At 37.1% G+C, this 27,991-nt stretch overlaps 1 protein-coding gene across 6 annotated transcripts in view; it reads left to right on the forward strand.

The window, feature by feature from the left end:
• cep112 (centrosomal protein 112) overlaps positions 1-27,991 on the forward strand; it is a 193,814-nt gene that overhangs the window by 103,839 nt on the left and 61,984 nt on the right. For all 6 annotated transcript variants that reach the window (XM_048190649.1, XM_048190658.1, XM_048190676.1 and 3 more), the window contains one exon: positions 14,833-15,063. In XM_048190649.1, the coding sequence (XP_048046606.1) occupies positions 14,833-15,063 (231 nt within the window). The remainder of the gene's footprint in view (positions 1-14,832; positions 15,064-27,991) is intronic.

A 27,991-nucleotide genomic window follows, 5' to 3' on the forward strand; every position in this document is an offset into this window, starting at 1 on the left:
TAGAGAGTTACAGGATATTATTGTAATTGTAAATTGGGGCAATTAACAGGGCGGAATTGGAATTGTGTCACCTATCTCAGGTGATCTGATCATAAAACCACAAAAATATTGCACCTCTACCTCTGAATGCGGTTTTTGAGTGATCAGATCACAATACAAGTTAGACCTATGTTTTGTGCTGACCACTGCAATGAATGACAGGTGTAAATGGGGTCAGTGTGTCACCAGCATGTGTACTAACTGCTGCACCACAGTTCTGTCCATTACCTGTTGAGTTATATTTTCAACATTCATTCATGTAATTTATGCTAATTTCATTTTATTTCATTAGATATCAGTCAAAATGAGCTCTAGATATGTCATTGGCAATTAATAAATGCTCTTATCTATTCACCACTACTCATTACTTCATACAAAAAAAAATATGCTATTAAGTTTCCTGCATTGTATTTATGTAATTTTATTATTTGGATTTCAAATTTAGTGAATTCTGATTCAAATGTTGGACATGCATAAATAATGGTTCTCCACTCCCCAATATGCCATTGCTAAAAACAAAAACAAAGACCCACCATTGGCTGAGCCAATGTTACAGTGTTGAACTAGTTGGATACTGAATAGTATCTGTTTGTTAACAACTAAATTAAAAGTTATATTTAGAGTTGAGACTTGGGTTTTGTATTAGGTTTTATACAATTATGTACTGAGTAATATTAATTAACAACGTGTACTTATTATAGGATTAGGGTTTGGTTTAGTGTTACAGTTGCATGTAATAGACCATTTTCAAAGACTGTGATGACGTGTTTCTACAGTTATTAACATCACACATCTAGATATACATTTATAACTCTATACTTTGTGTTATATTACCATAGCAGTAAATTAAAAAAAAAAAAAAAATAAAATAAAAATAACACTGCTGTAAGGATGTTTCTAATACAACAGCCGAGGGACTGATGCCAAATTTCACGTAATGCTCTTTTCTGACTGCTGTAATCAGTTTTTCTTTATTTTGTCCTTCTTTTGGAATATCATTGAAAGAATATAATTGATTTTTTCTTTTGCTGTTGTAGCAAATGAGAACAGAAATTATATTTGCTGTCATCTCGCAATAGACATTTATCCAACTATTTATCCAACTTGCTCACCAGCCACTGTGGCTATTGGTTTTCCGAAGTTACTAGCCATTCAGCATTTTCACTGGCCACAGTTCTGACATCGATGCCATTGGGGAAAACTGCCATATAGATATTTTTATTATTATCTCATAATTTGGCTGCTGTCACTTTCAGACCTGATGTGCGGATCCATTATACTGTTGCATGTGCATTTTCTTTCTGTTTACATTTCCAACTGTTTACATTCACTCACTGTGTTTACATGTGTACTCACCAAGACTGGCATTTTGACATTATTCTGTTTGTATTTGACTGTTTAAAGCAGAACTAAGTAACTTTTTTACCTTCATAAATAGTTTTCTAAGTCCTTACGATGGTTAATTGACTCGTAGTGGTGTGTTTGAGGCAAGCACTAACACCCTCTGGCACGTCTACGCCAAAAAACAACACTTGCAAGTTGAGCTGCACCGACCCGAAACAATCTCGCCTCATGATCACGTTCACGCGAGAGTGACAAAATGCTTTACGGTAATTCAAAAACAATGTATATATTATGACTTTATAAGACAATTTCGAAAATTACCCACCTCCATTGAGTGTACTGTATTTGCAAATTACCCACCTCCTCTTTCTTGTACTGTATTTGCAAAACTACTGCGCTGGTGAGCGTTGTAGTCGTTGTAGTCCAGAGCTGCGCTTGGAGTATTTACGACAGTGTGATTCACTGAAGGAACCTGTAGGAGGAGCTTCGCAAATCTTACTGAGTTCCTCTTTAAGCTCAATAAGCAGCGAAAAACAACTCAATTTGGTACTGATAGGGGGCTTTATGTGCACGCACTTTGAGTGTGAACACAAAAATATTTCAGTATCGATATGTATTGAAAAATCAATATTTTGACAAAACTACTTTGCACTTAGTTTATATTTTCAGATTCCTTTTTAAAAGACTACAATTGAAAAATGTATGTTATATATAAAATTCAACATGCCAAAGTGGCTAGTAGGAGTGACTGCGTTACACACACCACTGCTGAAATCCACCCGCGTTTGGAAGGTTGACAGGTGTGAATTTCAAGCCTCATGTACATATAACATGTAACAAGCACACTGTAAAATAAAGTGTTGCCAAGACTTGTTTCTAGTCAATCCTATACATGTGATTTTAATTGAAAGATCTAAAAGTTAAAAGAGAATAATTTTAGTAAAACAAAATGATTGTTATTGGAGGTGATGCTTGTCAGGTCAGTTCACATTCCATAAACCTTCACACGTCACCAGCAGACAGTACAGGGTCATCCAGTGACGGGTAACATCACTCACATCTCTTCCTGGAATACATCAGAGGACATGCTGCGGAAAGCTGGCAGTGTGAATGGACATCCTTCACACACAATGAAGATGAGCCATTCAGACTCATGTCTTGATGTGGTCAGGACATCAGGAGCGTGCAAGATGAGCAAATGACTCGAGCTTTTCTCACAGCACAGGGAGCTTTTGTTCCAGGTCGCGGTGACTTGTTTTTGCTCTGTACCCTTGGTTTGTCACAGCTCATTCTGTAACCCACATTACATGGTGTCAGTGTGTGTTTTCCTGTTAGTTGCAGGAAATCACAGCACATCTGGTTTTACAACCTTCATTGGAGACTTCAAGTTTGTCTACAAGTCCAAATCCAAATTCAGTTTCCATTGAGTGGTGTGTTAGATTTAGCCCTCCTCTCATGCGTGGCTGTGGAGGGCTGTATCGATCTGAAGGAAGATGATGAGGGAGTTCAAATCCCCTCGTCTCTGGACTGGAGTCTGTGTATTAGTTTCCTTAGACTCTGCCGCCCTCCGGGTTCCGGTTTTTTTTAGTCTGTTTGAGGATGAAAAGACCAGAACATCAGGATGGTTCTCAGTAAATATAGTTGCCTGCAGCTAGCACAGTAAACCAATACACAGCAGACTCCAGAGACTATATGCGCTTTAATGCCCATTCCACACGTCCAAAACTTCTGGGCACTATCATTATTATACAGAAAAAAACTGGTTAAAATCTACACTTTCATTTATTTTGGCTTTTATTAGCCTGCACGCATTAAGCCTTGTTCACTATGAGCGGTTTTATCGCTCGCTGTACAGTTTGTCTCTAGGGAGCATTGCTATTGCTGAATGATCTAATGTTATTGGTAAGCTGCATAGCTTTTGAAAATCAAGTCACAAATGAGAAGTATTTCATTCTATTTTAAAGTGTTAGTTCACCCAAATATTAAAATTCTGTCATTTATTACTCACCCTCATTCCACACCCAAAAGACCTTCATTCATCTTCAGAACACAAATTAAGATATTTTTGATAAAATCTGATGGCTCAGTGAGGCCTCCATTGACAGCAAGATAATTAACACTTTCAAATGCCCAGAAAGCTACTAAAGACATATTTAAAACAGTTCGTGTGACTACAGTGGTTCAATCTTAATGTTATGAAGCGCAGAGAATACGAAGCTTTACGAATCTTTTGTTTCGAATCAGTGGTTTGGAGCTCCAGAGTCACGTGATTTCATTAAACGAGGCTTCGTTACATCATAAGTGTTTCGAAATGTCAATGGTTCACCACTAGGGGGCGTGAATTTGGCAGTTTGATACACGCTCCGAACCACTGATTCGAAACAAAAGATTCGTAAAGCTTCGAAGCTTTATAAAGCAGTGTTTTGAAATCGCCCATCACTAGATATTGTTGAATAAAGTCTTTATTTTGTTTAGTTTTTGCGCACAAAAAGTATTCTCATCGCTTTATAACATTAAGGTTGAACCACTGTAGTCACATTAACTGTATTAAATATGTCTTTAGTAGTTTTCTGGGCATCTTAAAAGGTGCCCTAGAACTTTTTTTTACAAGATGTAATATAAGCCTAAGGTGTCCCCTGAATGTGTCTGTGAAGTTTCAGCTCAAAATACCCAATAGATTTTTTTTATTCATTTTTTTAACTGCCTATTTCGGGGCATCATTATAAATGAGCCGATTCAGGGCTACTGGCCCTTTAATTCTCGTGCTCCATGCCCACGGAGCTCGCGCTTGCCTTGAACAGTGCATAAACAAAGTTTACACAGCTAATATAACCCTCAAATGGATCTTTACAAAGTGTTCGTCATGCATGCGGCATGCATGCATCGGATTATGTGAGTATTGTATACTGTTATATTGTTTACATTTGATTCTGAATGAATTTGAGGCTGTGCTCCGTGGCTAATGGCTAATGCTACACTGTTGGGGAGATTTATAAAGAATGAAGTTGTGTTTATGAATTATACAGCCTGCAAGTGTTTAAAAATGAAAATAGCGATGGCTCTTGTCTCCGTGAATACAGTAAGAAACGATGGTAACTTTAATCACATTTAACAGTACATTAGCAACATGCTAACAAAACATTTAGAAAGACAATTTACAAATATCACTAAAAATATCATGATATCATGGATCATGTCAGTTATTATTGCTCCATCTGCCATTTTTCGCTATTGTTCTTGCTTGCTTACCTAGTCTGTTGATTCACCTGTGCAGATCCAGACGTTACTGGCTGCCCTTGTCTAATGCCTTTCATAATGTTGGGAACATGGGCTGGCATATGCAAATATTGGGGTCGGTGTTATGTTGAGATTCGCCTGTTCTTCGGAGGTCTTTTAAACAAATGAGATTTATATAAGAAGGAGGAAACAATGGAGTTTGAGATTCACTGTATGTCATTTCCATGTACTGAACTCTTGTTATTTGACTATGCCAAGATAAATTAAATTTTTCATTCGAGGGCACCTTTAAAGTGTTAATTATCTTGCTGTCAATGCAGACCTCACTGAGCCATCGGATTTCATCAAAAATATCTTAATTTGTGTTCTGAAGATGAACAAAGGTCTTACGGGTGTGGAACGACATGAGGGTGAATAATTAATGACAGAATTTTCATTTTTGGGTGAACTAACCCTTTAAATGAATTTGCCAAAAAAAAATAGGTTTATGTACACTGCCCTCCAAAAGTTTGGAAATGCCCTAAAAAAGTGGGGTTTTGGACAATATTGGCATGAATCCTTTTTAATTTGTGATAATTTTGTACTGATAAGGGACAACACAAACTACGAAAACATATTTTATTATATAAACCATTTATACATAGAAAAAAACTTAAATATTCGATTCATCAAAATATCCACCATTAGCAGCTATCTGACCTAAACTGGGTTCTAATTGGTTCACTATATTCTAAACTTAATTGGCAATTAATTGTTGAAGCTATTAAGGTGTGCTGACCCAAAAATCTTTCACAAACTTGGGTCAAGTTTAAACCAGTAACCAGGCATCATAGCTGGCAAAGGGGCATGTCTGACTTTGACATGTATATATCACCATTATTATGTAATCAAAATGAAAATTATTATTGCTGGTCTTAAATGATAATATTAAGTTACTGTAATGTATTTGCACCAAAATATGATAAGGATTTATGCTGATATCGTCCAAAACCAGTTGTTGTTTTTTTGGGGGGTTTTTTGGCGCACAATAAGTATTCTCGTCGCTTCATAACATTAAGGTTGAACCATATTTCATGATGTTCTAATTTAAATAACTCAACATTTTTTGTGGTTTAATTATTATGTATTATCTGTTTATAGATTGTATTTGTTGCGGAATGAGAATTGCTGCATATTTCATATGTTTTGATCTCCAGACAGATGTTAAAGCGGAGCTGAAATGCCCCTTTTTATAAAAGTCTCTGGTGTCTCCAGAATGTGTCTGTGAAATTTCAGCTCAAAATACTCCACAGATCATTTATTATACCATGTTGTAAATGCCCATTTTTGGAAGGAAAGGAAGGAAAAACATGCTGAAATTAGCTGCTGCTCCCCACCCCACTTTCCGGAAAAGGGCAGAGCCTCTACAGCTTGTGCCTCGAATACTCTGCCAAAAACTAACACATCTGTTTGGTTTTGATTATCATCTTTATCGCGGTCACGCTCACGTGACATTGCAGTTCTTTATCATCATGAAAGTTTATAATCTGCATGCTTTTAAAGTCATATCAGTCTAAAGTTCTGATATATGATTTTCTGAGCACACACATCTGAAGGACGTGCACAGAAAGCTAGATGTCAAACGGTGCAGTGTAACAGCAAGTAAAGAAATCGCTTGTGTATATTAGATCTGTGTATTAAAGTGAAGGCAGGATAATATACAGTACCTATTGCTCTTAATACGAATCAAACAACAAAAGAAAAATAACTCACTGCTCTTGACTGAATAATTTTAGTAGTATTAATAAGAATACATTTTTTACTTGAATGTTGCTGTAAAATGATCTGGCGAGAAGATAAACATGGCAGACTGTGTACATCTCACTCAGGGGCTTAGCTAAGCTAATAGGGCAGAGTCTGTCAGCAGTCGTGGGTGGGGCCTAACCAATGTGATGTCACATTGCTAGAATCAGCAAATGGCTTGATCTGAGACACTGCTTATGATTTATAGGGATTAAAGGGGTGGTTAAGTGGTTTTTTTCTAGCCTTTATTGTGTTCTTGGGGCACAGTTTATCATGTCTTAATGCTTTGTTTTTTTGAAAACGCTGTATTTTTCATATATTTTAGCTTTATTCTACACCTCTGTTTCCACTGTCATATGAACGGCTCGTTTGATTTCCTGCTTCTATGAAGCCACTCCCTCCAAATTACGCAATGTGCTCAGATTGGTTAGCAGGTTGGTAGCTGGCCCAGTGTATTGTGATTCGCTGAAGCATCCGGAAACGACACGCCCCTAACCATCCGTTGCTTCAGTGAAAATGTAAATAATAGCGTCTATATTGCTGTATCAAATTGAGCCCGAATTAGACCCAGATGAAGAGGGTCAATCGCAATCGCGGCTTTTAAAGGACGTTTATGAATGGTATTTCATTTTGTATTTGTGTCAAAGTGTTTATAAGCTGTCACTGCTGTTTGTTAGCTTTTAATATACAGTTTTATCCTGATTAAAGCTTTACTGTAGCCGAATACATGACTGAGTAGTAGCATTTTTGTAAAGGTATTGTTTAATTTATAGCATGAACAACTGTTTGTCTATGAACATAGACGTTTGTTGGTGTTTGTAGAATTTAGCTAACTGGCTAGCGAGTTGCTCTTTGTATATGTCCTTGATGCAACCAAAAATAGCAACAGAACTATAAGTTTAAAAGACATGTACAAACAATAAAATGTACTTGCAGTTTGAAGCCAATAAACAGCAACTTCTGCTTTTAAAGTGGGAACTGCTTCATCTTTCAGTAATAGCCTTTGTGCAAATCCAGTATTGAACTTGTGTAGATTCTGGAAGCTGTCTTCAGCGCCGCATCCAGTGTAGAAAATATAACAGATTATAATGGGTTCTATTATCTTTTGACGCGTCGCCCCGCGCCGCTCGTGTCCGGTGTACACAACTCTTCGCTTCCACATGCTGCACCACATGGCCTCGCGCACTTTGTAGCGTGTTCCCAGGGGCGTTTTGAGGGTTTATGATGTCACCAACCCGTTGTAGTCCAAAACGGGTTGTTTTTGTAGGCTTTTAACTGCCATAACTTTAAAAGACAATATCTCCGTTTGCATTGAACTTTCAGCACTGTAACTTTGCAGATACTGTTTATGCTCAAGCAGCAACATTACACACTAACTAAGTTAAAAAAGTGAAATCGCATTTAACCACCCCTTTAAAAGAGAGGAGTGGGTGGATTTTTACCATTATAGGGTGGTTGTGTACACACATTGCCAAAACACATTTATGTCCAAACACCATGTAACTTAAGTGTCTAAGACATTAAAGGGGACCTGTTATGCAAAAATCACTTTAATTTTGCATAATAGGTCCCCTATAATGTCTTAGACACTTACAAAAGAGAGAATCAGTTAATTTCATTTAGACCCACTGTGCAGATGCTTCATTCTGCCATTCAGATCTGCTATTGTGTTCATGTTTTTTTTTTTTTTTTTTTTTCTCATTAATGTAACATGGAGTTCAAACAGCATGGGAGAACATCTGAAATCCTTGGAGTATACCATCATACCGCTCTGATTGGCAAGTTAATGAAGCTGTCAAACTTTCAAAGAACTTGATTCCCCAGTAAGAGATTAGAACATAGAAAATGAAGGCGGACATGGCATAGGAGATCAGGCCTGCTTTCTGATGTGCCAAAAACAACAAGCTTGTTGACGGCGGTCACGTTGTCTCTTGCACCAGCAGGGGGTTTGGATTCAGCCATTTGGATTGTCATTCCACCCAAGTAATCTCAGAGCTGTTATCTAGGCAAAGGCTGGCTGCTTTGCAGAAGCTCCAATAGAGTGCAGTTTTTAAAAATGTGGTACAATAGTCTTTTCGTCCTTATTGTGATGAATTTCTCATAGGAAAATAAGAATTGTGATTTCATGGTTGGTGAATTTCAAGTGAATTTCAACAGTTGGGAGAAGGTTGTGTATCAATATATTGGATCTGTGCATTAAGTCTTAAAATGACCGCAGCCTAATAAAGCTGCTGCCATCTGTCATTAATGTTAATCAAACAACAAAAGAAAAAGACAGAATCACACACTGCTCTTGACTGAATAGCTTTAGTAGCTTTAAAAAGAATCAAAGCAAGTTTAATTGTTACAGTTAGGAAAAGCTGTGTTGTATTTTATATTTGATTATTAATTTCTGTAGTAGGCTAGCTGAATACTATAGATATAGACTTGCATTGATATCATAGCATCTTTATTTGCAGCAAAATATACTTGATGTATATATTGCTTTTGTGAAATAATTGTGTTAAATATTTGTGATTTCAAAAGGGATGCACGATATATTGCTTTAACATCAAAATTGTGATGTGCGCATCTGCAATAGTCACATCGCAGGATGTCCAATTCCAGTATAGCGAACGTTAATTCAGACACCACAGTTCAAAACACATGAATCTTGGATTAATTGCAAAGCTTGACCATCATAAAATGAAAGTTTATCATTTGAGCGTTTTAGGTCCCCATTCAAGAGATTTTAAACCATTTGAGCACACAAAGACGCTAAAAAGAACTCAATTCTGAATGTGCAGCTTTTATATGTAGGCACAGGCACACACACACACACACAGAGCCATGCAGATGCACGTGAAGACCAGATGCTTTCTGTGTCATGAATGTTAATCAAAAGACAAAGAGATTGTTTTAACACAGATTGTTTAATTTATACAGTGAGACTATGCAGTATTATTATACATTTGATTATTACATTTCTCTACCTGAATACTGTTAGACTTACCTGCAGATATAAAGCATTATATTTGCAGGTAAAGCAATGTATTTATTTAATTTGTATCTTTGTTTATTATATTAATCTATGCTTGTAATTTGTTCATTATATTCTATGCATATTCACTCACCTACAAAATCACCCCAATCATTCTAGAATGATTAATTATTTCCAAATAGAGCTATTCAAGTCATCTGGTGATTTTTTTTTTTCTTTTTCATAACGCAGTATATATCGCAGAAAAACTAAATATCGCAATGTCAGGTTTTTTTTCCAATATCGTGCAGATCTAGATTACAATATTGACCAAAATAATCATCGTGCAGCCCTATTCCATTATTATTTCACTTTACTCTCTTGTACAAGAGTGGAAGCTCATCCAACTCAGCCATGCTGTATATCCAAGTCATCATTCAGATCCTTTTTCCCCCCATTTCAGGACATATGGTTGACACAAGAGATTTTGCCAAACCACGGCTGTTTTTAAGCAGTCATCTAATGACATTGTCTTGATTTCAGCTGCTCTTTTCAACTCTGGAAAACAAAACAGCACCATCATGAGTCCGTCCATCCAGCTGTGATGGGTCACTGAAGATGGGCTCCAGCAGACGGGCTCTCACCACCAGATGGGCCCTCGATGATGAAAAGAGTTTTAATCTCTGGCCAGACATCACTGAAGCTTTTCACTAGGCTTCACGTTGAACTCTTAAAGACATGCAAATGCATTTCAGCCGGAGATTTGGATCGCACCATCCATCTTTCATCCAGAATGGTGCTGTAGTCCTTGAAAATGCAAATTGAGGAGCATGTCACACATATAATACCTCAAAAAATCACCATAAAGGCCGATTCACACTGCACCGACATACGCCGACCAATGGCAACAATCACCAGATTACAGTACATCACTTCTCAGACATTCCACAACCTAAAAAACACAGAATCAAAATGTTCAATCATCAAAAACGAGGGCCGATCAATGCCAACGGGGGAAAAAAACTAATCCGACCAAACCTGATGAAGTGTCTGTTGCCATCTGTCGGCGCATTGTGAATTGACCTTAAAAGAACAGGGACTGTTATACTCTGTCTTATTGGTTTCCCTGAACAATGCACTTGGGATATCTCACTGTTTTACAAAAACTGATTAAATGACACTTAATGTCAACTTCACAGAGGCCACGTACATACTGCAGTATATACACACTCCTTTTTAGAGTGTTTAATCCCATTCTGTACACAGACATCAGCAAATGACGACCGCTTTTAAATCCTCACAGTGTGTACAGCTAGCTGTTGATACAGCAAAGGCGAACTCACACCGACAGTGATTAAATCTACAAGTCACTGTGGGTTTTGAGCAACGTTCCTGTCCGACTACTGTATCCAGTTGTATCAGGTGGTGGATCACATGAACTTCACTGTCTTTATTCCCATTAGTAGTCACTGCATTGTTTTGCTGCTCATTTGCAACTGTTCAACCATCTGTAAAACCATCTCTTGCTCTCAAGTCATCTCATATTGGCTTCTCTCATTGAAAACAAATGACTTCCTATCTTTTTTCCACTACTAAGTGTAAATGCCCTTTAAGGCATGGCATGGGACTGATGCCCTAGAAGAACGATTCTTTTACAGTGAAAAGTTCTTAAAAGAAGCAGTTTTATCTGAAGTCTGAAGAACATTTTAAATATCTAAAAAACCTTTTTCGACCATAAAGAACCTTTTGTGGAATGGGAAGTTTCCACGGATATTAAAGGTTCTTCATGGAATTATAGATGCCTCTAAGGAACCTTTAATTTTAAGAGTGTAGTGGAACGACACTGACAGGAAGTACTGTACCTCTGTGAGGAAGTGCTGTCGGTGAGGTTGTGCAGCCCTTCACACAAATTTAAACCTGTCTGGGCCTATTTGCAAGCCCCGTGAGCACAGTTTTTGTGTTTGGCCAGGATATTCATATTTTCTTTTTATTGTATTTTGGTTCTCAATGAATATGTGCCTAAATATCAGAATACATCACACTCTGTCCTGCATTCCTATCTCTCTCACTACATTTTAATTAAATTCTTTTGTTAAACCGTTGAAGTTACATCATATATGATGTGACATTCTCTGTGGTTATTGCCTTTCATTTTCTGTGCTAGTTTCTCAGCTTCTTTTCATAAAAGCACGTCCAAACCCATCAAAGATGCATCAGAAAATTCTTCCCAGAGTCCAGTTTAAGAGGGAATTATAGATTAAAGGCTCCTCCGAGCCGAGATCTAATAGCTTTGTGCCGTTGCAGCAGCATGTGGGCTGGTGCTGCGTTGCTCTGGCCGTATTGGACCCGCGCGCACTCTTGGCATCTGGGTGTTTGTGTGACATGGCTTTGAAGTTCGCTGCTATTCCCCCAAGTGGCCGCAAAACAACTTCAGATGGTTTTCCGACAGACATGCCACGTGATGCACTTAGCAGTCTCCTCCCAGGGATGTTTGGGAGCGCGAGGTGCAGACGAGGGACTGCCAACATGCCAGACTCTACCACACACCACCATCTGCGCGAGGGTTAAATGTTTTGGGAGCACAGATTATTTGATATCAAGATGTCACTTCATTATAACGGACGGGGTGTGCTGTTGTTTATACGGCTGTTAGCTTCAAGCTTGTGTTAAAGTACACCATATTTTATGTAGACTTAAAGGGGTCATGAAATGCAGTTTCATTCAATTTTTATGTAATGTTTCTCGAGGTTAGTTTATAAAGTTTGCAAAGTTTTTTTGCCACAAAAAAGGTCCAATATTTGTAAACAATGATTATTTTCCATCCTCAGTTTCACTCTGTGGGAAAAACACTCAATTTCAAGGTGCATTACCTCTTGACCACAGCTGTGATTGGCTAACTTCATCACATTGTATCCACTTTATGTCATGTGTTTTGGTACTCAAGATGGCAAGTGCTGTAATAGAGCCATATATGTTTGAGCCCGAGGCAGAAGAAATAGAAACAACTGAGTATGTACTGATTTTATTAGCAACACTTAAACAATGATACTTTTGGTGTCTTGATAGCATTAAACGCTGGTTTGACGTTAATTACAAACACACTGTAAAACTAAACGGCGCGACGCAACAAAAGACAGTAGAACCCATTATAATCAGTGACACTGTCTACACTGGATGTCAACGCAACATGACAAATCCCCAACAGTAAACTGATGCTCCATTTTATTTCTGACATACTCTTCATTTTTATCTTTCAATAAAAGGTATTTTGAAAAAAACGGCGGCATGTTGAGAATAATTCACTAAACAGTCTGTTGTTAAATGTGAAGAACAAAGGCAAACTTTATCTTTCAGTCACTCAGGCAAGTCATGTTGTAACTTTTGTTGTTGAAAAAGATTGCAACAATATGCATACTAAGTGCGCTGATAACTTTGTTATTAATTCAGCCTTGTAAAGTACTCCGGTCTGAAGCTAACAAACTAGAAATTTGACATCCGTGTACGCGTCTCAGTTTTCTAGAACTTTCACTAACACGTCATTAAAAATAAACTTCAGTCACACATTTCTAAAGTATGTTTATGTATGAATATTTAAAAAGGCTATTTAAAGTTTTTGGAAGTGCAGTTTCTTTACATCCACTGACAGAACAACATCCGAGTTTGATGGTTTCAACATCTTTATCCAACAGCAGTATCGATCTTGTTATTGGTGGACAGACATGAGTTGAGAACACACCTCCTTGATTTCATACGATAAATTGTAATTCTGATATATTTCCAAATAATTCTGAATAATCTGAGTAAACAATTTAGCAGGAAATAATAATTTTATCCAATATATCTTTGATAAGATTGATGTGTGTAGAAAAATTCGAATTATTGGACCAATAACCTCTGCATGTAATAACCTAGAATACTGTCTTACACTTGATGGATGTTCTGTTAAGTCTTCATTGTCAGTTAGGAACCTGGGTGTGCTCTTTGATACCAATCTTTCATTTGAAAGCCCCGTTTCTAGTATCTGTAAAACCGCATTCTTCCATCTTCTTCATTTCCATCTAAATTACGATATATGCTCTCAATGACAAATGCAGAACAAGTTAGCTCATGCGTTCATGACCTCAAGGCTAGATTACTGTAATTCTTTACTGGTAGTTGCCCTGCACGCCTAATAAACAAACTCCAGCTGGTCCAAAATGCAGCAAGTTTACCGTAGTCTACCAGATCCCGGCCCTATCCAGATGAGATGAATGACCTGCACCTAGACACGATGACAACGCAGCCCTGAAGTGTCAACTAAACTATCCCCTGCAAAGACCTTTATCCCCTTTCCTTTCCCTATGTATAGATAAAACATTATCAAAATGATTCCAGTTTGCATGGATCTGTGGAAACGACTAATAATTCTGTATTATGCGGCCCAGACAAGTAATTTGGTGATGTCACTTTGTAAAAAAGACTAAGCGTCTGTGCACATACACATTCAAATGTGCATACCTATAGACTAAAGTAAATGAACGGCAAGAACGCATTAAACGTCTTCTATTTTCAGTTAAAGTGGTGTCATTTAAGCGGCCCCTAGTTAATAATTAACGATTTTTTACAACGGAAGTGATTCAATCAAAAGCTTACTTATAAGCTCAAGAATAACTCTTTCCTAGAGTTGCTGTAAAGCCAAAATAATCTCTGTCCATTAATTTTCCTATTATCACTGTGAAGCTGCTTTGAAACAATCTGTATTGTAAAAAGTGCTATATAAATTAAGACTTGACTTGACTAAATGCAGTTTTGGTGGCTTAGAATATGTTTTGCCCTAGTTACCACTAGCAGTGAGCAAAGCTACCTATTCCATAATGCTGTCCTTTTGTACTGAAGTTTCAGCAGTTGGTCAGTGTGTCAGACTGAACGAGGTCTCCAGTCTATCAAGGGCTAATTCCTGTGGTAATGCCTCTGATTTCTGCTCTTTTTTTTTTTTTTTTTTTTTTTGTAATCCATCTACTTTATTTCACTCGCTTTCACAATAATGCAACAGCTCATTGGTAAGTGGTCTCGATTAGGTTTTTCATCTTCCTAAAATGAGAAATGGCAGCGGTTCCTCATCCCCATGGGTAACTGACCTTTGATTTGCACTAATTTTGGTCATTAAATCAAACCGCTGACCTTTATGGAATGCTGAGCTTTGATGTTGAACTCTTGTGGCTCAGAGATCAGAGGCTGTGGTGTCTGTTTCCCTCTTCCTGGCTAGAATGGGCACAAATGCTCCACTGGTCCTGCTTGGCTTGTTTCTCTTATCCTCTCTTTCTCTATCCGGACTCTTCTGTCTTTTCTTTTTTCGCTTTGATTTTTTTTTTTTTTTTTTGCAGTCTAAGCATTGTATTCCCAGATTCAGTATTCCATAAACACATCGTCTGTTCCATATATGGGTTCACCTTAATGGATTTACAAATTTCGTTGTTTGTGTTTCTCACCAGACCATCTCTGATCTGGAGGCCCAGGTGCATTCTCTGCGGAAGGAGCTACTGGCAGCCCAGAGTCAGAGGAAACAGCAGTTGATGGAGTTGGGTGTACTGCGGGAGGAGGAGCGACAGCGGGCTGCTCAGGACCAGCAAGTAGCTCTGGACCGTCTGCGGGCCGAGATGGATCAGGTGCGGCAGGACTTGGAAAGAACCCACAAGTCTGAAAGAGAGCTGGCCCAAGAGAAGGTTTGTGTACAATTCAGACATAATGTCTCTTTGACATTCTAGGTTGCAATTCTTATCACACAATCCACATGGTTACTCCTACATGATTTATATAATGTAACCGATGGGTGACCTGTCAGACAGACTGGTCATCCCTTTTTCCAAACCCTAATGAGCTGCTGTCTAAATAGGATGCTATATTTGTAGGCACATCCCACACATTGCACATAGAGACTCAACTACTACTCATAACCATAGATAAATTAATACATAAATGACATATACATATACATCTGCCACCGCCTACATCAAAAGCACTGGTCAACAGGGCTTCTTTGAATGGAAGTCAGTAGAGAAAATGCCTCTGAATTCATTCCTTTTACATCATTGCATAATAAATTGACTGCATTGATCTGATCTAAATGTTGTGAAGATCTAATCTTCACAACATTTGTCATGACACATTCATTTTGAAGAAAACTGTATTTGGAGTTTACAAAAAAAAAAAAAAAAAGTGAAGTTTTTGTGAAGGAATTGTGGAACAGGCAGGATTTATTTCTGGCACTACCAACTCGTTTCTTTTGATATTATGCAGGATTGTCTGATGTTTATGACAAACGCCATGTGTTAACCAGAGGATCTTTACCTTTCCAACACAACGAACATGAAAATGTATTGTCGTAATCAGTGACTGTTTACTAATGTGGTGTCTATACATTAATATCTATGATTCCCACAGATTCTGATATTAGCATGTTGCTAGGCTAACATCATGATAATCTAGTAAGCACAAAAATGCACAATATGCATATTACTACATACACCACATTGGGTGGGGGACAGTATTCTGATTAGTGACCAATCGCTGGCAGATTGATAGGCTGATGGTAACCGAAAGGATGTAGGTTCAAACCCTTCAAGATTTGAATTTTGCACCTGACTGCACATGGCATGCTGTAGTTCACCGAGAAAATCTCAAAATCTCATTTGATTCAAATATGGTGTGCCAGATTTGATGACAGTGTTGAGATCATTGAGATAATAATGTGATAATTGACCTTATGATGAACGAATGACACCTAAATAGCCAATCAAATCGCTGTGCTGAGGTGCCTTTTTTTTTTTTTTTTGGTCAAATTATTTGAACTGGTAGAAAGGTGGTGTTATGGCACATGTAATTTGGGTACTAGGCAGAGTGGCTAGTTAATAGAGTTTTGTTTGTTCTTTTCCCTAAATCATAATCTTTTGTTGTTCTTCATGACATTAACCTTCATTCATTTTACACTTCCATCATTCCATGATGTTTTCTTCATTAAAAAAAGGATTGTACGAATAAAGCGGGTGAGTTTGGGAAGTTTTCAATAACACTACATGCAGTTTAGACTCTTGGAATTTTATATGGCAGTATTATCTTTAGATAATTTGAGGATAATATTTGGTTTATTTTCTCCGTAAACATCTATCTACTGTTAGAGTGAACATCTGTATATATGCGCTTAGGCTTCATCCAAGATACTTGTGCATCTGTTGAATTCATCTAATGTGTTGATTATTTGGTTTTATTTGAAAAACAGAAGCATGCTTAATGGATTCTGGTGTGAATCTCTGGTTTCAGCATCTCTGTGCTCTGATAAGTTATAAATAATATGACATGCATCCAAAGTATTTTGAGAAAAACACACAAAACAACATTATTTACCCGTTTGCATCTGTAAAGCCTCTATTATGCTGTTATGCCAACTTTTTGACACTTGTGTAGATTAGTCCTTGTAATTTCACTATTTTTTCATCTTTTTCCACTATATTTAGTATTTCATTATAACAACAAGGATCGCATTGGCATTTCAATATACACAATCAATATTATATATGAATATTCACATCACACTTTCCACAGTCAATTTCCACAATCCAAGAATTTGTATATAATTACATACTGTGGTGGAAAAAGTAAATAAATAAATCACAGCCACACCTTGAGCATACAACAAATAAACATTTACCTAGTTCTGGCTTGAAACTCTGAGGATGCAGGCTGATGGGTCTATAACTAATTTGGTAATGATCACATCATTATCTTCACAGTACAGCTGATTGGTTGCTATTGCATCAGCGGCCAATAAGCTTGCTGCTCAAACGTTCAAGTATTTGGCATTGTTTGCTGTTAGCAGTCTGCAGCGCACTTCCAGCTCCACCTGTATAGATCTGCTACGGGGGTTTATTCATGTATGTTACATGTGCAGCAGCATATCTTACATGCTCACAGCAATGTCTCTTAATGTATTTGCCGTAGCAAGTCTCTGTACTTGCTCTGCAGTGGCAGCGTAGCAGATCTTTTCTGCCAAAACCAAATACATTAGCATTGTTTTTTCCATTACCATGCCAATCTCAATTATCATACCGATATCCCGAGAGTTGTCAAGACAGAAATAAATGTATAAACAGATGAATGAATACACAAGACAAGCTTCTCACCTAATCATGTGTGTGTTGCGTATAATATACACAAACACATTCACGCATGTTCACTGATGGGCCTGTGTTGGCTTAAACTCAAGCACTGAGGGAAGAGATCACGTTAGTATTTAATTATACACATTAGCCCCTCTTTGCTCCGGCTCTATCGAGGTTGAGCAAGCAGACTTGGGCGACTATACCGGAAATCCTGCATCCTTTCTGTTTTTAAAGCTCTTGATTCCAGCCGCAGAGACGAGGGCTGGAAAGTGGCTTTAATCCAGCGCAGGTTGGCCAGGAACCGGCTAAAGGTGGTATTGATCAGAGGGTAATCCTGATTAGGCCCATCAAAGCGATTAGTTTTCATTAAACACATGCACCACCGCTGACTGCACCCTCCCCCAGGACATCTGCGGCACATTAGCGTGCCATTTGGCCTCTTCATAAATCCTGGGCCTCCATTTTGGAACCATATGTGAGTACATTGCTGCACATAAATCCCATCTGAAGAGAATTGCGCCTCGCTTTTCCACTCTCAAGCTGACACATAAGGCTTGTTTACAAAATCAGTCTCTGTTTCTGCCACCCCTCATCTGATACTCATCCTGACCTGCGGCTGAAACCTCCTCTGAAGAGACTTCAGTAATGTCTGTCTCTGAGACTGATTGACACAGTTCAAACTAGAGCTGCCAGAGTTAATGTGTTTTCATGTTTTAATACTGTTACATATTATGCAGTTAACACATTCATCATTTGACAATAAATGGGACTCGTTATCATTAAAGTGAAGTTGTTACTTTTGTAATACGCTTTCCAGATTTTATTCTGCATGATTCATCAATGCATATCATTAAAAATATAATATATAATATAAAAAAATAGCTTGTTGGGCCGCTCAAATTTCCAGTATAGCCAACTTTTAATGATTCAATCAAATCACAAAGGATAAAATCAATCAAGCCCTAAAATTTTGTTGCAGTATCAATTTACGTAAGTAGAATATTGTAAATGCTGAATTAAAGAGCTTGGGGGAAAAAGTCACTAAAATCATTAAAACTAAAATTAAAATTTGTATTCTAATTAATTACATGATGTAGCAATTAATTAACTTCACATAACATGCACATCAAATTAGGCTGAGAAATTACCCCCAAAAGATCATTTAAAATCATTATTGTGTAAAGCGTCATATAGACATTACAAAAAGTAGCTTCATAAGGAAATATTTCATTTGATTCAACATAAAATGTATTACACAAAAACTTTTGGACCATGAGAGTGAGTAAATGATGACTACATTTTCAGTATTGGATGAAATACCTTTAATGTTTTTTTTTTTGTTTTTTTTTGTTTTTTTTTGTTTTTTTTTAAATATGGAATTAAGAAATTATTTTTAAAATAAATTATACTCGAAATAAAAAAACTAAAACTGCCAGTAGGTGGCGGTAAATGTCTTAATGAATCATTCATTCATTCATTCATTCATTCATTCATTCATTTGATTTGTTCAAATGGCTGATTCATTCAGGAGTGAACTAAATGGTTCTCTTTATGAATGGTCCATTGAATCATTGGTTCACCCGATTCGTTCAAAGCGCAGATTTAGAAATGAAATGCCGTTGTGTGTTGCTCAGAGACGAACAGTTCTGCTCTGTCTTTATATTTTCATTGGCAAAATTGAGCAAAACAGACAACATTGTGTCTAAAATAACATAATATTAACTTCTTATTTGTTGAACTGTTGTATAAAATCAGTATCACATTTGCACTCGTGCTATTCTGTACAGAAAAACAGCACTCGTGTGATAGCTATTGCGCCCTTGAGTTGTTGCCCTGCATCATATTAGTTATCCATCACCTGTATGAAATGTGGGGCAAGTGCGTTAAATGCATTAATCATTTTAACACTTTATTTTTTACCATGTTTAATCTAATTAATGCTTTAAATCGACAGCCCTAGTTAAAATTAAATCATTTTGAGCAATGTCAAATGACTCCAGTAAGATGAAAAAAAATCTTAGATGTTTTCTGTTAAAACCAATAAATGCCCCCTTGAAGAAGTTGAATTTGTGGAGAACAGTTATTAACCAACAGAATTTTCCACACAATAGTGTTGAGTCTTCAAGACCATTATCATGTATTCTATAAATTATCCGTCAAATTTAGCAAGAAAATATAAGTGTATTAAGGGATAGTTCGGCCAAAAATAAAAACTGTCATGTTTCATTCCAAACTCACATCCTTTCTTAAGAGGAACACAAGTGAAAGTCTCAAGCACTATTCACTTTTGTGAAGTATTGTCATGACTACTAATACATAAATAAATAACTATGGCTTATTGAGACAGATGATGTTAGTGTACTGTAGGTCTGTGAGAGTGACCAGGCTATTATAGTGCAAGGTAAAGGAGCTAAAACGACTCTCTGATCTCTCTCTGGCCAGAGGCAGCATCAAACTCATTCCTCTAGAGTAAAGCTGCTCTATCCTCTGAGGATTAACCAAACATCTGACTCACACACTCACATATGTCTCATTTTGCCAGTGTTTCATAGCTCCTCAATGCAATCCAATACATCCAAGTCATCCGTGATCAAGCATCTCTATATCACTTTTACTCATATTTACTGTAAGGGATTTGAAGAAACCTCTAATCTTAAGTACTAAACTTTGGTGCATAACTTGTTTGGCACCATTTGTGCTACAAACATAAATGATTCCTCATATTTCTTTTCTGTGCAATCAGACTTACGATTTTCACCTGGTGGACAAATCCCATATACTTCAAATGAAGAAGAGACCCGAGCCATACCCCAAGTCATACCACTTTTCAGTCATAATAATGTTGTTACTGGAGACAGTGTTCAGCCAGCATGTCAGTGAACTGCTATTCCATTGTCACGAGAGTGGAAGGATGAAGCAACCCACCACATTACTACATAGCCAGCCCACAAACAAACTTGCCACTCACAGACTTTGTTTATAAATCTTTTTCCTAGTTGCATAAAGCAATCTAGGTTTGTTTTGTGTTGTTGTTTTTGAATACAATACTTGGTGAAGACGTAATCCCACCCTGGCCTCTGATGTGCATAGCTGATTTTTCTGACCCATATCCATCTTTTTCTGTGGAAAGAGTTTTCAGATTGGACTCTGGCTCCAATGCTGGCACCCTGTTGCTGGGAGAAAGGTAATGGAAGGCTCTTTTGGTTTACGCTAGTGAGCAACGACTCAGCATCCAAGCATCGTGGAGACAAGAAAGGACCACTGCATTGACATTCTCTTCAGAAAATGTAAAAACTATTTTTTTCCATGATGCATGATAGTAGAAACGCTATAGAGATAAATCCTATTGGTTTCACAGATTATTAGCCAGAATACTTTAAAGGCAGCTAATGATTTCATTTGCACGTTTAGCCCGGTAAACGTTATCTCTCCCCAACTGCGTCAGAGCTTCTTTTTGTGTGTGTGTTTCAGAGAGAAAAGTTTAGCTATTTTCATTTGGAAGTTTTCAGGCTTTTAGATTCGTAGTGACTTGGCATGTTTCTAAGCTGAAATTTCTTATTCTTTTGATGGTGAGAGAAACGCTGTCCTCGGCAGTCAGCCGCTGCTGAAATGGCCAGCCAGAGTTTGAAGACAGGTCCAGAGAAAAAGGAAAGAGAAATCCATTAAATCCATGAATGGGTTTTCATGAAAGACACAGGCTTTTTGAAGAGGAGCGTGTGGAATAAAATAATAAGAAACAGAATATCAGAAGCGATAAGATCATGTGTAAGATTGTTCCAACGTCAGACGCTTAGTGAAAAGAAAGGAAGATAAAAGTGAATTTATTCCAGTCTCTGTTAACAACGGAGGTTTATCTGGCTGTGGCGAGTGCGTGTGTGTGTGTGTGTGCAGCCAACAGTACCCAATCTCCATCCACCACAGAGAACCCTGGGAGCCTTGTTCCTCCAGATAAACCTGACTTCTCTCTGCAGCTCACAGCCAGTGCCTCTGATGCTCAGATGTTCTTTGTACTTTCTTCTTCTTTGGAGCTTTGGAGTAACGGCTCTACAAATCACGGCTTCCTGTCCTGATTTCCTCCGGATTCAGACCTTTTCATGTCTTCTCTTTTACTGCAGATTCCTCAGCAAAATCTGCCAATAAGAAAACTTAAGTTCAAAGCTGATTTTTAGATCAGGATCTCTCTTTAATCACTGCATCCAGTTCAACTGGATCCCAAGAAGGAAAACCGCTTTTACTTAGATGATACCTCGTGGCATACATGAACATTATCTTGTATTTGCTAGTTTGAGAATCTCAACTACAAACAAACATAAAGATCGATTGTAAATAAATTTAGATTATACACATAAAGAATAGCATTGAGGTACAAAATCACTGCAGCCACTGAATGTCAGTGTAAAACACTACATTTTTTTTACTGTAGTCTAACTTAACCAGACACTATATGCACTTTTATATTGCTGTGACATGCGTATTTAAAAATGAAGGCATTATCACAATTATTTCTATGTAAATGAGACTCATAGAAAGCCATTGTTGTTTGTGTGACACAGTTAATACAATTAAATACAGAATGCTAGTGTAGATTTCTAGTGATCTTAGCAGCAGATTTATCAAATGATTGAGCACAACATTATACGTTGGCATATATCCACAGTTGTGGTGTATTTAAGTGCACCTTCATTTTAAATACTGTGATTCTGGTGTCTGTGTTGCATTGAAGCAAAGCTCATCCACCATAACTTGGTACTCATTTGGGGAATTGCAACATTTTAATTGTGAGCATTCATTGTGAAGACATGCTTGCACCATACCAGATTTGCTGAATTTCTGTTGTAAATTGGGTTCTAAGACAACACAGAAGACAGCATGTACAAATAAACAATGCTATCAGTGGGTCAAATTTATTCTGCGCATTCTCTTCTACAACAGGCATTAGGTTGTTTCTGCAAAAGATCCCTAATAATAAAAAAAAAAAATCACTGGAAAACATAAGATATTTAGCAACATTATTGTTGCTGTAGATTTTTCATGCACCAGCCCAGACAAGAATCTCTCATAGCCATCAGCTCAACTCACTTGTTAACACCATCAGAATGTTGAGGGATGGAAATATTCAGGTAACTGTTGCATGAGGCTTTTGTTTTAATGAAGCATGGATAATTTCCCAGTTCTATGAGCAGGAATAGTTTAGAGGAATACTTTAACTGTTTCATATGAGGATGACAGTTTGTCATGTTCAATCCAGTTGTGTTTCGTTTACAGATATATTCCCAATTCATTTAGTTTGACCTCATTCCTGAAGTATTTCCACACTTTTTGAGTGTTCAGGGTTTCTCAGATGATGCAACTTCTGAGTTTAACATCAGAGGGATTGGTCATTTCAGGACAAAATGAATAACGTTACAAACTGTAGCTGTAGGCACTGAACTGGATGTGGCTGGTTTCCTTTTCTGTTTGCCCCAAAGCCAAAGGCTCAAGGGATTGCCCTGATAAAAGGCACCAGCCTAACCTACCCTGTGCCTACCAGTGCCATAGATTTGACATGAGAGCGGGCTCAGAGCATAGATGTGTGGCTCCTCTTATAAATTGCTTCAATATGGCCACGTTCTGTTTTATTTTGTTGACCCAAAAGTGAAAATGTTCATCATTTACTCACCCTCATGTTGTTACAAAGCCATATAACTTTCCTGCAGTGGAACACAAAAGTAGAAAAGGCGATGAATGCGCTGGTTGTTCCAGATAAGGAAAGTGAATGAGGGTCTGGGCTGTCAAACAAACATAATAAATAAATAAATAAATAAATAACAACCCTAATACACCTAGTGAAAAAAATATATATACTAAAATGTATTTGAAATACATTTATTTTGTGTAAGTATACTGCAAATGCATTTACATATTTATGTGCTTATATCCTGCAATTGTACTTTTGATATACATAGTATACCTACGTCTGCTAAATTGGAACAATTAATTTTGTACTTAATGCACTTTAATTGTGTGGAAGTAATGCTGAGGTCCAACTAAACATATACTTACTTATATTTGATTGTGCTAAAGTGGAACTATTGAAAGTATACTTTAGGTACACTTTAAATATCTTGCATTTAAAGACTGATATTATGCAAAGATCATACAATCCTTAACAATAGTGATATTAAACACTTTTTAGGCGTAATATTAAGAAAAGTGCATTGTGCAATAAAGAAAAACTCCATATAAAGTTTAATTATTATGTTATATCATTAACTCTTATAAATATGTTAATAAATATGTTAATGGTTTGAAGTATACATAGCATGAAATAAATGTATTTTAAATAGGGGCAATAGCCTTGTGGTCCTAAATGTAAGTCATTATGAATATGGAATACAAAATAATATGGAAAAGAGGATATTCTTCTTTTTTCTTTTGTATAGCCTATGAAGTCTAATTAATCGAATTCATGAAAAAAATTTTCATGAAATTATTTAACAATAGTGCTAGAAATAGTTTAGAAAATTCTGTGAAATAGTTTAGAAATTCTGTGTTGTCTTTTAATTTCTCTGGGTTCTGGGTTTTATGATTTAATACACTTTTTTTATCAAAAATGGTAGCAGTCAAATGAATGCATAAAACAATTTAATTACTCTTTCAAAATGTATTGAAATTAAATTTAAACAATTCCTTTTATTTTTGTCAAATAAAGTGCTGCACAACAGAGGATTACAGTTTAAATTAAAACATTCTGTAAAAAAGTAATGTTTTAATGTATTTTTGTCATTATTATTACTTTGTTATTTTTACTTAACATAAAATAGTAATATATCTCTGTCATAATTTCCACAAAAATTAAACCAAACTTTTATTTTGGCAGGTTGTGGTGAAGATCTTTGAGTTTCTGTGTGTATCTGACAACTGTTTTCTCACATGAAATGGTGAAATGCTGGCGAAATGTGTTTCTGTCCTCTTATAGTGAGAAGGCAGATGCTGAGAACACCATGAGCGTCATACGTGCTTCATTATGTGTAGTAACGAAACTGCAGCGCTCTTTCACATAGAGACATGCAGAAAAAGCAGGCTTCATATTTAAATAGCATTTTTATTGTAGTTTAATATTCACAGACACTAGACCATATCACAATTTGATTAAGTGTCTAGACCTGCTTTTGATTTAATCAGTGACTTTCTGCATTATACAGTAAATTCCATTTTTATGACTGGATTCCGTGATTCCGTATGCATTTAGAGATCGCGGAAATCGTAGGGCCTTACTTTTATGTTGTTATTGTTATATACTTTGTCTCACACAAATGGCAATTCTGTTGTGCCACTGCATCTATGTTTCCATCTACATGGTCTCTGTACATGCATGAGATCACCATGGTAACAAGGTGTGCGGCACACAACTGATGCGGTTATTTTGGTTTCCTCACTGTGACAAAGAACATAAGAAAAGTGGAAGACAAAGGTAGAGGTATTGTGAGAGATATTGCTTTGAAAAGCCAGCACATACTTTTTTTGTGCCTTTCCTCTGCCGCCAAAGTGAAGAGCCATGTATGGTGAAATCAACCGAATTTATGCCAGTTGAATAGAATGTAAATACATATGAAGTGTGTTTGTGAATGATCCAGGAGGAAATTGTCAGAATGTTTCACCTGCCTTCTGTTTACACAATGTTTGCCCACCATCCACAAACATCCCCCAGAAACGTTCACTGCTAGCTAATATTACAGAGATGCGACATATCAGAAAGACCGCTATCCCAGACTGCCTGCCAAGATTGTCCGTAGTTTAATCCGGACTGTATTCAGTCCTAACTTATACCCTCGGTTTCACAGACAAGGCTTAAGCCTAGTCCCAGACTAAAATGTATGTTTGAGCTGTTTTAACTGAAAGTAACTTGTATTGGCATATCTTAAAATTTGTTAGTGCCAGTGTTGTAGTCGAGACCAGCTCATTAGAGTCCGAGTCAGACTATGTTGAGTCCGAGTCGAGGCCGAGACCAGAAAGTTTGGAGTTCTCGAGAGGTATCTAATCTTTCTGGGGAACAGATATGATAAATGTGAGGTGACAAAAGAAAGAATGACTCTAATCTGGAGATGAGGTGACCTAACAGACTGCATAGACTCAAACCCTGCTAAGCAATCATTTTTTTACTCATAATTTGGCCTTCATGGCTGTATTAGCCTATAGTTTATTTTTTATTACAAATGTGAGAAGTAGTATATGTTGGGGAATTTAAAATTTAACATTTCAATTATATTCTGCTGAAATGAACGAAATGACTTGAAAAAAAATTTCATTTTGCTGAACGAGATTCAAAGATCCGAGTCAGTAAAATGATCCGAACTTCCTGCTACTACCTGAGTCCTGCTGTCTTTGCAATAACGTTAGTCTCAAGTCATGCGCACTTGCGCACAAGATAATCACCATTCATTGGACATGTCAACCAAACATCAATTTACAGAAATAATAACATGCAGTAATAATCATGAAATATTTTGAATGGGACTTGAGTGGACTTGGGAATGAGTCTGATTCCTAATATGTTCGAGTACGAGTCAATTCCTAATCAAAATGCACACGAGTCCATGACAAGACAAAGACTATTACAATATGGTCTCGAGACCGAGTTCAAGACAGAGTCCGAGTCTCGAGTACTACAACACTGGTTAGTGCCATTGTTTTGTCTCAAGTTGCACACCAGTAATGTTTTTTTTTTCTAAGGCATGTTTATAAAAGCTACTTAAATGTCCTAAATGAACTAAGACCTAATCTTGGCTTAATCTAAACCCTGTCTGTGAAACTGGGCCATAGTGTTTTTTGTTAATAGATGAATTCAAAGGAAAGTTTCAGGGTAAATACTTGATCCTCCCAACTAAACCAAAGGATGAGTCTGAGAAAAGTGTGTCAATTGTTCTTGAAACATTTTTATGTCACTTGTCATATTGAAACTAATAGGGAAGTTTGAGACAAAATATGCAAACAATAAGCAACAACGCAACGGTACAGCTAAAGTACCATTGGACAAATACTGTGAGTCTGTTGTACATAAAACCTTAGAAAACTGGCAGGAAACTGGTCAAGATGATTGCATTTACACATTGCATAATGAAATGCACCTGTTGACAAAGTAGGATGTGGCATTCATACAAGATTTCCATTGAGCAGTGACAGGAGGGATTAGAGTGAATCAGGCCCTGAGAACATGGCTGCTGCTGTCTCGGAGAATGCGGTAAACACACGCTCACTTCAAAGACACATCAGTACACCCAGCTCCCCCACGGCACGCCTGTCAGCTGTCATTCTGCCCAAAGTTTGGATGTTGCCTCTTTTTAACTTTATTTATTTTTTTGTTAATGTGCCACCACCATTTTTAGTCTCTGTTTAACATTATGATTCATATTTTCTCTTTTTCTTTCACTCCTGATGGAAGATGGTGGTGTTTTGGGGATGTTGTTGTCATTGTTTGTCTTCACTTTTTGTCCCTGCAAACTTATTAATTTCTGTCAAGTGGTTTCTCTGCCATTTGGAGATACACCAAATCCCATTATTTTTGGTCATGGATTACAGAGAGCAAAACAGTGGGAGAATATGATCAAAGACACCTCCCCATCACCTCGGAGTGGCAGATTGAGAGAGGGAAATGGAGCTTAATAGCAGAAAATCAGATTTAGACCAGCCAGGCATGTGGATGGATTTGGTGATTCTCTTTTTCTTTCTTCTTCGGAGATGAAAGTTATGCCGTTTTCCCCCCATCCTCCAGTATTTTTCCCATTCTGTTTCTCTCACGATGGCTGGGAAAGTCGGTGACACAAGAAAAGACTGCCACAGACCGGCAGTGTAGAGCTGTGGAGAAAGCTCTGGTTTTAGAGCGCCACTGCCAAGCGAACGCATCCACAATGCTATTGGCCACTCGTTCAGAGACTTTTAAATCTCCCTGGACAAGAAATTCTCAATCTAGTCTTGTACAGATTGACTTTTTACAGTCAGCATAAAGTGTGGTCCATACAGCAGCTTATTTTGACCAAAAACGTCACTTAGGAATTGAATTGATCAACTGGCATGTAAAGCTAACAATCTTTTTATTGTGACATTTAGAAGCAGTTAAAAGAAAAAAAAAAAAAAAAAGTTTTACAGATTGAAATAAAATTTTATATATATATAATATACATACACATATACATACACATATATACTGCCCGGCCAAAAAAATAGTCGCTGTTTGTATTTTAATAGGCCAATTCTTAAAAATCTATGAATGGATCATTATTGCAGTGATTATTATGTTTCTAGCATGTTATATGTTTGGCAACTGTTTATTTAAGCCTTAAAGGGTTTACGTATAGTCCAAAATGTACGAAATATAAAATGAATTTATAAAAATATATGAAGCGATCCATTGCAAAAACCTCTAAGTCCATCTGACATGTTTTCTTTTAAATTAGCATTTTAAAAAAAAAATTTTTTATCAGGATCCTATATTTAGGTTAAGTAAATTCACTTCAGT

Source organism: Megalobrama amblycephala, linkage group LG1 (genome assembly GCF_018812025.1).
Source record: "Megalobrama amblycephala isolate DHTTF-2021 linkage group LG1, ASM1881202v1, whole genome shotgun sequence".
NCBI lineage: Eukaryota > Metazoa > Chordata > Actinopteri > Cypriniformes > Xenocyprididae > Megalobrama > Megalobrama amblycephala.